General features: G+C 55.0%; 1 protein-coding gene across 1 annotated transcript; it reads left to right on the top strand.

Moving 5' to 3' along the window:
- The first annotated feature begins 749 nt into the window (after nt 1–749).
- On the top strand, nt 750–11603 carry UBE4A (ubiquitination factor E4A). The gene is made up of 20 exons (XM_054291501.1): nt 750–809; nt 949–1113; nt 1223–1399; nt 1537–1649; nt 2208–2360; nt 2446–2605; nt 3873–4075; nt 4290–4481; nt 5305–5638; nt 5897–6023; nt 6896–7203; nt 7771–7903; nt 8328–8515; nt 8602–8702; nt 8828–8941; nt 9613–9787; nt 9905–10085; nt 10284–10431; nt 10666–10823; nt 10977–11603. Exons 2-20 carry the CDS (start codon nt 990–992, stop codon nt 11116–11118), a joined length of 3231 nt encoding a protein of 1076 aa, XP_054147476.1. The 5' UTR covers nt 750–809; nt 949–989; the 3' UTR covers nt 11119–11603.
- Nucleotides 11604–11741: the final 138 nt, after the last annotated feature.

Here is an 11741-nt window from a genome sequence, read left to right as displayed (position 1 = left end):
ACATCAGTGTCCCTGCCCCACACCCCCTGCAGCCCCAAACCGCCGATAAACATAAAACTCCCTGCACAAGAAAAAGTTTAAAAAAAACAAGGCCGTAAGCAAGTGTTTGTAGGTGCAAAGTTAATAAGGGTCAATATGCATGTTGATCCAATATAAAACTGTGATTTTCCTATTAAGTAGTTGATTTACATGTCATTAATATTCAAATACAGGCCGCTGGGTAAATAACAAACACAAACTGGGTTATCACACACACGGTCGCGTTTCACAGCATGGGACAGGCTCGGGTCCCACTAAGCCAGACCGGCTTCATGTCCCTGTCCCTGTCACATTCCCATTCCTGTCCTGTTCCCATTCCCTTTATTCCCGTTCCCATTATTCCCATTCCCATTATTCCCATTATCCCCGTTATTCCCATTATTCCCATTATCCCCATTATTCCCATTATCTCTGTTATTCCCATTATTCCCATTATCCCCATTATTCCCATTATCCCCATTATCCCCATTATCCCCGTTATTCCCATTATTCCCGTTATTCTCATTATTCCCATTATCCCCATTATCCCCATTATCCCCGTTATTCCCATTATCCCCGTTATTCCCGTTATTCCCACTATTCCCACTCCCGTTCCCGTCCCCGCGGGGCCGCAGGTGTCGTTCCCCGTCCCGGCCGCCAGGAGTCGCTGCCGCCGCTGCCGCCCCAGCTACCTAAGCCCCGCCCCTCTCGTGCATCACTTCCGGCGCGTCGCGGTGACGTAAATCGCTGTGCGACGCGGTGACGCGCAGAGCTCTCCGGCGGCGGCCGAGGTGGGAGCGGAGCGGGAGCGGGGCCGGGTTGGCACCGGAGCGGGAGCGGGTTGGGACCGGAGTCCCCGCACCGAGCGGGACGAGCCCGCCGCGCCCGGGGGGGAGCGGGCCCGGGCCCTGACGGCGGCCCTCCCCGCAGCCTTGCCCCGGCTCACCCGTATGGCGCGGCCCTGAGGGGAGATGACCGACCAGGAGAACAACAACAGCATCTCCAGCAACCCCTTCGCCGCCCTGTTCGGCTCCGTCGCTGCCGCCAAGCACTTCGCCGCCATCCAGAAGCAGCAGCAGCTGCGGCAGCTGACAGGTGCGGAGGTCGAGGCTGGCGCTGGGGCAGGGGCTGGGCGCGGGGGGGGGGCGAGGCGGTCCGCTCGGACGGGGCTGGCCCCCGAGACGCTGAGGGCTCTGTCGTGCAGGCGAGGAGACGTCCATCAGCCAGGATGACTCCGACAACAGTGTCTCCGAGAGCCTGGATGACTGCGACTACTCGGTGGCTGAGATCAGCCGCTCGTTCCGCTCGCAGCGAGAGCTCTGCGAGCAGCTCAACATCAACCACATGATCCAGAGGATCTTCCTCATCACCCTGGACAACAGTGAGCCCGGGTTTGGCGGGGTGTGGTACAGGCTGGGGCAGCTCTGACGTGGGAGGGGACAGTGCCAGGTGCTGGGGCTGTGCTGGGGACAGTCCTGTCTGCAGGTGGAACAGAACAGGTCCCTCTGCCCTTCCCAGGTGACCCCAGCATGAAGAGTGGGAATGGGATCCCAGCACGCTGTGTGTACCTGGAGGAGATGGCCGCAGACCTGGATGACCAGGACTGGCTGGACATGGACAATGTGGAGCAGGTAGGGACTGCCTGGGGCCACCTGCAGGCTTTGGCCTCTGGATTGAGTTTGTTTCCTCAGAAAGTACATATGATATCCAAGATCCTTTTCCAAAACCTGGCACCAAGCTGGCACTTATTGTTTTGCTGGAAAAGCCCATGAGATTTTTGGGATATGAGACTGAGAAAAGTGTAGAATCTGGGGAATCCAGCCCTTCCTCCTGGAAGCTGCAGGAGTTCGCTGCCCTGTAGGTCTGTGTGGGTGGGAAAGGGAAGAAAAACCAGAGAGCTCAGTCAACAGTGTCCACACACTCTCATCTTCATTTGCAGCTGTATCAGTCGTTCCTGCTGAGGGTTTCAGTGGAAATGGTGTCTGGTGGGGTGCTGTTGTTCTCTGAGGGGCTGGACGGTTTGCTCAGGCCAGAAGCAGCCGAGGGTTCTCACTGCAGTTACTTAATGAGGGCCAGGGAGAGCTGTTCCCAGCAGGAGCCCATTAGGCCGTGTGGCGTGGAGCTTCCTCCTCTGGAGGGATCAGCTCCGTCTGGCTGTGTCACTGTGCCCTGTCCCTGCCGGTGCCCAGGCCCTGTTCACCCGCCTGCTGCTGCCGGAGCCCGGGAGCCACCTGATCCACATGACGTGTGCCAGCAGCCAGAACCTGTCGGCCGACCGCGACGCCGGGGAGCGGCACATCCTGCGCTACCTGTACGCCTGCTTCCGCAGGGCCCGCGAGGAGGTGGGCCGGCTCTCCGCACCCCGCCCTGCCGTGCCCCGCTGGAGCCGCCGCGCCCCGGCTGCAGCTGCCTTGTTGTCCCCGTCAGATCACCAAGGTCCCCGAGAACCTGCTGCCCTTCGCCGTGCGCTGCCGCAACCTGACGGTGTCCAACACGCGCACCGTGCTCCTCACCCCCGAGATCTACGTCAACCAGAACGTGTACGAGCAGCTGGTGGACCTGCTGCTGGAGACGCTGAGGGGGGCACGTAAGTGCGGCCGGGCTGGGGCACGGTGCTCACTGTGCCACGGTGCTCGCCGTGCCACGGTGCTCGCTGTGCTCACTGTGCCACGGTGCTCGCCGTGCCACGGTGCTCACTGTGCTCACTGTGCCACAGTGCTCGCTGTGCCACTGTGCTCGCTGTGCCACGGTGCTCGCTGTGCTCACTGTGCTCACTGTGTCACGGTGCTCACTGTGCCACGGTGCTCACGGTGCTCGCTGTGCCACGGTGCTCGCTGTGCCACGGTGCTCACTGTGCCACGGTGCTCACTGTGCTCACTGTGCCACGGTGCTCACTGTGCTCACTGTGCCACGGTGCTCGCTGTGCCACTGTGCTCACTGTGCCACGGTGCTCGCTGTGCTCACTGTGCTCACTGTGCCACGGTGCTCGCTGTGCTCACTGTGCTCACTGTGCCACGGTGCTCGCCGTGCCACGGTGCTCACCGTGCCACGGTGCTCACTGTGCCACGGTGCTCGCTGTGCTCACTGTGCTCACTGTGCCACGGTGCTCGCTGTGCCACGGTGCTCGCTGTGCTCACTGTGCTCACTGTGCTCACTGTGCCACGGTGCTCGCCGTGCCACGGTGCTCACTGTGCCACGGTGCTCGCTGTGCCACGGTGCTCGCTGTGCTCACTGTGCTCACTGTGCTCACTGTGCCACGGTGCTCACTGTGCCACGGTGCTCGCTGTGCTCGCTGTGCCACGGTGCTCACTGTGCTCACTGTGTCACGGTGCTCACTGTGCCACGGTGCTCACTGTGCTCGCTGTGCCACAGTGCTCGCTGTGCCACGGTGCTCACTGTGCTCACTGTGCCATGGTGCTCACTGTGCCACGGTGCTCGCTGTGCTCACTGTGCCACGGTGCTCGCTGTGCCACGGTGCTCGCCGTGCCACGGTGCTCGCCGTGCCACGGTGCTCACTGTGCCACGGTGCTCACTGTGCTCACTGTGCCACGGTGCTCGCTGTGCTCACCGTGCCACGGTGCTCACTGTGCCACGGTGCTCGCTGTGCCACGGTGCTCGCTGTGCTCACTCTGCCACGGTGCTCACTGTGCCACGGTGCTCGCTGTGCCACGGTGCTCGCTGTGCTCACTGTGCCACGGTGCTCACTGTGCCGCCGCCTCGGTGCTGCCAGGCTGCCCTGCAGCATCCAGGGCTCGGGTGAAGCTTTGGCTCCCCTTGCTGCCAAAAGGGGGGTTGTGTCTGGGTCGGTTTGGCTGTTGGAGCGCTGTGAGTAATGGCCTTGTATCTCCTGCCAGAGTTTGAAAACATGACAGAGTTCCTCGAGGAGGTCATAGAGGCCTTAACGATGGACGAGGAGGTGCGCACATTTGGGGAGGTGATGGTTCCCGTGTTTGACATTCTGCTGGGGAGAATCAAGGACCTGGACCTCTGCCAGATCCTGCTCTACACATACCTCGATTTGCTCCTGTACTTCACAAAGCAGAAGGACATAGCCAAGGTGGGTACTCTGGCTTAGGCAGGAGCTTTTTGCAGGGGCACATGAACAAGACCTGATCTGCAGAGCTCAAACCAGCACTGTGGCGTAACAATACCCAGTGTGGGTAGTCATACCTCTCCTCTCCCTTCTCATAGCCTGCCACAAACCCGTCAGTATGGTAGGGTTTTTGCTGGGATTTTGGACAACTGTCAGCATGTCCTGATGTGTTCCCCAGGTTTTTGCAGGCTACATACAGCCCAAGGATCCCAGCAATGGACAGATGTACCAGAAGACTTTGCTTGGTGCCATTCTAAATATCTCCTGCTTGTTGAAGACCCCTGGCGTGGTGGAGAACCATGGCTACTTTCTGAATCCATCCCGATCCAGCCCGCAGGAGATTAAAGTGCAGGAATCCAACATCCATCAGGTGGGAGAAGCGGGGCAGTTCTGCATCCTGTGGTGTTAGTGGCCTCTCATTGCCTGAGGGTTCACAACGTGGTATCAGGGCTTGAGTTCCACTGCTGGTTCAGGAATAGCCTGCCTTGCAACTAGGGGTGTCCCAAAACTGCTTTGAATTCTCCAGCTGGAGCATTGAAACAGTTTTGCCAGCTGCCTTGGGTCATTATAACCCAGGTCTTTGTGCCTTATCAAAGTTGCCTGAGCTTTTGGAAAAAGGGTGGCTGGTACTGGTGGAGCAGACATCAGTAACTTGAGGTGCTACCTGGAGATCTTCTACCTCAGGTGTTGCAATCACCGGAGAGTAGTTTTCAGTGCCTGTCCTGTAATTAAAACACTAATTGATTCACCAGTTGAGAAAGTGACAGGCAACGTTCTCTCTCATTATGCAAGTAAATTTCTTCCTTAGAGAAATACCTAGGAATTCATTCCTAGGAATGTTCCAGTAGGTCAGGAGTAAAACATGAGGATGCAGGATATAAATACCGGAGTAAACTGGGGTGCAGAGGTCATCCCTGGGGTGGGCTTTCCCACTCAGGAGTTCTTTCAGGCTGTCAAAAATAGGCAAAGAATTTTGGATTTACTCCGTATGAGAACAAATGGTCTCAGCTGTGCTTTTGCCTAATTGTTGTTTTGTGCCAGCCCCAGGATCTGACGTGTTGTAACACCTGTGTGTGATGGGTGATTCATGGGGTGTCCCGAGGAGCAGGAAAGGGTCTGATAGCAGTGGTATCACAGAGGCAAAAGAACAACCCCCAAGGACTCATTCAGCTGTGTTCTGTTTCCTCTAACAGTTCATGGCCCAGTTCCATGAGAAGATCTACCAGATGCTGAAGAACCTGTTGCAGCTGTCACCGGAGACGAAGCACAGGATCCTGTCCTGGCTGGGGAACTGCCTCCATGCGAACGCGGGCCGCACCAAGATTTGGGCTAACCAGATGCCAGAGATTTTCTTCCAGATGTACGCCTCAGATGCCTTCTTCCTCAACCTGGGGGCTGCCCTCCTGAAGCTGTGCCAGCCCTTCTGCAAACCCCGATCTCCAAAGCTGCTAACCTTCAACCCTACCTACTGTGCCCTGAAGGAGCTGAATGAAGAGGAGAGGAGGAGCAAGAACGTACACATGAAAGGTACACCCAAGCTTTGGGGATGGGAAAGGGGATCTCCTCAATCTCCACTTTACCCACTAATGCCCTCTCAGTAAACCATTAGGGTTAGGGGAGAGTTAGAATTGTGACTAGAGAGGAGCAAGAAGAGAGCTGAGTGCAAACAAAATGCTGCCAGTTATCACCAGGAGCCCTTTTGTGTCCACAGAAGAGGCCCTCTCAAGCCCTCTCCTCACCAGCACTGCTGGGTAGGACCTGATGCAGAGATACTTTTCCTTACAGGTTTGGAAAAAGAAACATGTTTGATCCCTGCTCTGAGCGAGCAAGAGCCGCAGTTTGCGAACAGCTACAACCTGGTGACGGAAAACCTGGTGCTCACGCAGTATACCCTGCACTTGGGGTTTCACAGGTACTTGTTTCAGTTCCCCTGGAGCTGTTTTCCACCCATGTGCAGCTCTGCACATTTCAGTAAATACTGTGAACACAGGGTGGCCAGCTGAGCTGCTGCTTGAACTTCAGCCTGACTGACTGCAGGAAGAAATTTTACTCACATTTTTGCTAATCAGGATACACTCGGGCTTTAAACAATCATTGTGGGTTTTGATTCTCAAACCCCCTTGGCCTTTCTGCAAGTGTTTTATCTTAATAAAGGAGTCATGCAGGCTCCCTGTTACTTGTAGACACCAACAGCCAAGTGCTGGTATTTGTAGGTTGCTCCATTCCCCCTCTCCTTGGGGCAGGAGCCTCATCCAGGTGGCAGAGCACCTGTCCACTGGGAGTGTATGTGAAACAGCAATGTGAGGTAGTTGTCAGCTTCTAGGAGAGGATTTTCTGGACACTAAAAGACTCTGTTTTGCACGACTTCCCTCTGCAAATCGTTGCTTAGATACTGTCAGGTCATGGCTGATCCAAGCAGAGTCCCCTTCTGGTTTATTCTCTAAATATAGACATTGACAGAAAAGTTATTATGCAAGTGGCTTGTTGCTGGGAAACTGAAGTGTCACCTTGCAAGCGTCTCTGGGCCGTGTTGGATCCCTGACCTCAGTGACCCAAGGGAGCTCTGCCGTGTCCCCAGGCCGCTCTGCCGGTGCCGTGGTCCCTCAGAGGGTCTCGTACCCTCCCAGGTCCTGCCAAGCCTTTCCTCAAGGCTTCCCATTGCAGAGCCCCAGACAGGGTACCCACAGGAAATTATCTGAATCCACCAGCTTCTGCATTGGTGAGGCAGGATGTCTGTCTTTCTGTCTGTCCCCTGAGCCCCTCCTTGCCTCCTTTCCCGGGCAGGTTGCACGACCAGATGGTAAAGATAAACCAAAGCCTTCACCGCCTGCAAGTGGCGTGGCGAGAAGCTCAGCAGAGCTCCAGCCCCGCTGCCGACAGCCTCAGGGAGCAGTTTGAGCGCCTGATGACCATCTACCTGTCCACCAAGACGGCCATGACGGAACCGCAGATGCTGCAGAACTGCCTGAACCTGCAGGTGTCCATGGCAGTGCTGCTGGTGCAGCTGGCAGTGGGGAACCAGGGCAGCGAGCCGCTGGAGCTGAGCTTCCCGCTGCCACAGGTGGAGCACAGCGCGCTGGCCTACGTGCCAGGTGAGGATGGTGCTGCTCTGTGCCAGCACCTGCATGCACCAGCACTGCAAGAGCTGCCTGAGCAAGTGCTCCCCTGTCCAGGGCAGGACACGGTGCCACCACCGACATTGTGCAGAGTATTCTCTCTGAAGAGGATCTCTCTTAGAGAATTTGGGGCTGTTTGAGGGGCCATACTTAGGGTGGTAAAGCTGCTGACCTTTTAGAAGTCTTACTCATTTGCAAGTGGCAAGTTCTACGTTGATTTAGTGTTTTCTCTATATGTAAACTCTTTTTTCTGAGGCCTGCTGCAGGATTCTTCCCTTGGGGGTTGTGTAGAAGTGTGTCATCAGCAGATGCTGGGTTCACCCCAGAAGTGACCTGACTTGTGGGAGGGAAGAGGGGAAGTGAGTCCCACGTGTTACTCATGCCATCAGGCTGGGCATCCTTCTCCATGGCAGCTTCTAATACAGCTTTTTAATTACTAGTACTTAATCAGCATCAGGGCAATGAGGGGAGAGTGGATGGGAGGCTGGAAAAGGGCAAGGTGAGCTGCCTGGGGAGGAGCTCAGCTACTATCTCTGTTTGCAGAGTTCTTTGCCGATAATTTGGGCGACTTCTTCATTTTCCTGCGGCGTTTTGCTGATGACATCTTGGAGACTTCTGCCGATTCCCTGGAGCACATCCTTCACTTTGTTACTGTTTTCATGGGTGATGTGGAGAGGTAGGTGCAGCCCTGGGTCCTTGTTGCAGAACTCCCAGGGTGACCAAGCAAGCAGAAATTGCAGAGCTGTCTTGAGACTTGGTTTGTGCAGCTGCAAGCAGGTTGATCTTTTTGAGACAGCTGAAATATGCCTGCAAGAGGCACAAAGGGAATACAGGCCTGCCTAGAGACCACAGGCTTCATGCAAGGTTCAAATGGGATTTAGTGCTTAAATACATGTGTTCCCACACTCTCCCTTTGCCTGAGATTCCACTGTGGCATGGTGTCTATGCAAGTGACTGCTGACCCAGGGCCGGCTTTACTGATGGTTTGCAGCAGTCTGGCACTCAAGCATGGATGGACACAGATCCTGGAGTGATTCCTGAGCAGCTCCATTCTGCACCATGGACATGCCATCCTGGATTTGCTTTGTTTTGTCTTGCAGGATGAAAAATCCTCACCTGCGAGCCAAGCTGGCTGAAGTGCTGGAGGCTGTGATGCCTCACATGGATCAGGCTCAGAGCCCGCTCGTCTCGAGCGTGTTCCATCGCAAGCGAGTGTTCTGCTCCTACCAACACGCCGCCCACCTGGCCGAGGCACTCATCAAAGTCTTCGTGGATATCGAGTTCACGGGTAAGCGCAGAATGGGAAGAGTTGTGTTCCCTGTGTAGCACCTGTGGGGGACTGTCCACTTGAAAGGTTCTTTGGCTTGTGCCCAGGTGACCCACACCAGTTTGAACAGAAGTTCAACTACCGCCGTCCCATGTATCCCATCCTGAGGTACATGTGGGACACTGATTCCTACCGGGACAGCATAAAGGTGAGGCGAGAGGTGCATGCCTGTGTGCCATGTGGGTGTGCAGCGCACCTGGGGGGTCACAGGGGGGGCTCCACGTCCTGCCATCGGGGCTGGGCTGCAGAATTTGCTGTTTCCTTTCTTTGCAGGCTCTGGCTGATTATGCCTCAGAGAACCTGGAGGCAATGAATCCCCCTCTCTTCTTGCGCTTCCTTAACCTGCTCATGAACGATGCCATTTTCCTGTTGGACGAAGCCATACAGGTAGGGTTCCATCACTGTCAGGTAAACAAGGTCTCACTTCCTTGGTGCAATACTGACCTCCAGAACAGGGCTAGCTTGCCTGGCTCTGCCTGGTGAGTCTCTGCAGTAAGCAGTATGCAGGAAACAATCCCAAGATGGAGTGGCCGGTGCCCTGGAAGAAGGGGTGAAGGCAGGAGGAAGGGTCTAGGGCCCTGTCTGTGGGTTACCCTTCCTTCCGTTGGGTTCAAGAGGCAGCTCAGAACCAAGAGGAGCAAAAGAGCTTTTTCAGATCCAACAGGAAGCACGCTGGGAAATCTGCCTGTTCGTAATCTGGATACACTCAGGCTTTAAACAATCACTGTGGGTTTTGATTCTCAAATCTCCTTGATCTTTCTGCAAGTGTTTTATCCTAATAAAGGCCTTTTGTCTCCAGGCAGTTTTCCTTTGGGATTGCAAGGGAATTTCAGGTGCTCTCATGTCCCTGGTGTGTGTTAAATGTGTCTCCACTCCTTTCAGAGCTGCTGTTGCTGCTAGAAAGGGCTATTTTGGGGAGCTATTACCTGCTAGAGAGCTGATTGCTGGAAGGCCAGCAGATAAGATGGGTGATATGGATGTTGCCTGACTGGTTTTGAGTGTTTCTGGACCTCCTTGCTGTTACCACCCACGCAAACTGCATGTGTTCTGTGCTGCAGTACCTCAGCAAGATCAAAGTTCAGCAGATTGAGAAGGACCGAGGCGAGTGGGACAGCCTGTCCCCCGAGGCTCGCCGCGAGAAGGAGTCCAGCCTGCAGATGTTTGGTCAGCTGGCCCGTTTCCACAACATCATGTCCAATGAAACCATTGGCACTCTGGCTTTCCTGACCTCAGGTAGGGAAAATGGTCCCTCCTGCCTGCCAGGGTGTCAGCAGGCAGGAACTTGGTTTCAGTGTGGGCAGATGAGGATGGAATTGCTGTGAATCTGCAAGCTGTTGTTTTGCTTTCCAGAAATCAAGTCCCTGTTTGTGCATCCTTTCCTTGCCGAGCGCATCATCTCCATGCTCAACTACTTCCTGCAACATCTGGTTGGGCCTAAAATGGGAGCTTTGAAGGTGAAAGATTTCAGTGAGTTTGACTTCAAGCCACAGCAGCTCGTGTCTGACATCTGCACCATCTACCTAAACCTTGGGTAGGTGACAAGGGGAGTGAGCTTGTCAGGAGCCATGCAGGAGCCATCTTGGTGATTCTGGGGGAGAAGTGCTTAGTTACACTCGAGCTTTTCTTTAGCTTTGAGTTCTTTGCTATGGGAATGTGGCTGCCGTGGGGCTGTTTTGCAGCCCTGATAAATGGGGATTCTTAAACCTTTCTCTCACGTAACCTGGTGCAGGGATGAAGAAAACTTCTGTGCCACAGTCCCCAAGGACGGCCGCTCCTACTCACCGACGCTCTTTGCCCAGACCGTGCGGGTTCTGAAGAAGATTAACAAGCCTGGCAACATGATAGTGTCTTTTAGTAACCTGGCTGAGAGGATCAAGGTGAGCACTGGAGGGAATTCAGCATACAAAAAGAGATAGAGCTGGTTCCCTGTGTCCTTTTGGCTCCGTGTATTGCTGCATCTTTGCTGTGGAGCTGGATTTCTGGGAGTGGAGCTTTGTGCAAGGTCCAGCTGGGGCAGCTGGGAGGGTTCCCTGCCTGCACAGAGTGTGAATGCTCCCTGGTTTTTAAAGGGCGGGGAGGCGGAATCCCTCAGAGCCACGTGTGCTCCCTAGTCTCTTGCAGACCGGCAGCAGCAGGAAGAGGAGACGTACGCAGATGCCTGTGATGAATTCCTGGATCCAATCATGAGCACTCTGATGTCAGACCCCGTGATCCTGCCCTCCTCCCGTGTCACTGTGGACCGATCGACCATAGCCCGACACCTCCTCAGGTGTGCAGCACAGCCCTCTCGCCTTGAGACTTTTGGGGATCTGTTTCACATATCCAGAGACTCTTCCTGGGCTCTCTCTTTTTTTTTCTTTTTTTTTTTTTATCTCTAGCACCAGGAATGTCCAAGTAATCTCCTTGATCTTTTCTGTTTCAGTGATCAGACAGATCCTTTCAATAGGAGTCCCCTAACTATGGACCAGATCAGACCAAACACAGAGCTAAAAGAGAAGATACAGAGATGGCTTGCAGAGAGGAAAAAGCAGAAGGAGGAGGAGCTGGAGGACACTCTGAACTAAAAGACAGGCTCTCATCTCTAAACCTCCTGTCATGGGCAAGATCACAGCCATTCAGGGGTAACGGCTGGAGCTGCCACCCTAATGAAGACCACACTTAGTGCATTGCCTTGCCACCACCTTTGGAGTCTCTCCTCAGACCTTCCCTGCCAGCCCTTGTTCTCTCTTTTCCTTTCAAGACTCTCTCTTTAATACTACGACTTCCCACTGCACTACAGCTTTGAGCCTCAGCCACGGGAGAAGAACATAACCTCCTCTTGATGTGGTGCCCTGGCTCTGTATTACCTGCTCTTTGTGTTGGCCGTGTTCTTTTCCAGCAACACCAAAAGCCTCCCTCTGTTCTGTGTTTAAACTGTAATCATCTCTCACTTGGTGAAAATGAGGGGGCGTTTTTCTGACTTTTATGTGCCAGGGGTGTAGCAGGGTTTACTTCCCCAGTGAGTGTTGGGAATGGCGGGCGTTGGAAATTAAACACAGAGATCATCTTACAGCTGGTGCTGGAGGTGTGGCGGTGCCGGGAGCTCTAAAACGCCCGTTTGGGCCCGGTGCGGGCACCGGCGCGCTTCCGGCCCTGCGCGGGTCTCGAACCCGCGGATCCGGCGCGGCCCCGCCCCGCCCCGCCCCGC

The sequence above is a fragment of the Melozone crissalis genome, unplaced genomic scaffold (assembly GCF_028551555.1).
Source record: "Melozone crissalis strain CALT ecotype California unplaced genomic scaffold, PUWL_Pcris_2 ptg000092l_1, whole genome shotgun sequence".
NCBI classification, from domain to species: domain Eukaryota; kingdom Metazoa; phylum Chordata; class Aves; order Passeriformes; family Passerellidae; genus Melozone; species Melozone crissalis.
This window is presented reverse-complemented; position numbering and strand designations above follow the sequence as displayed.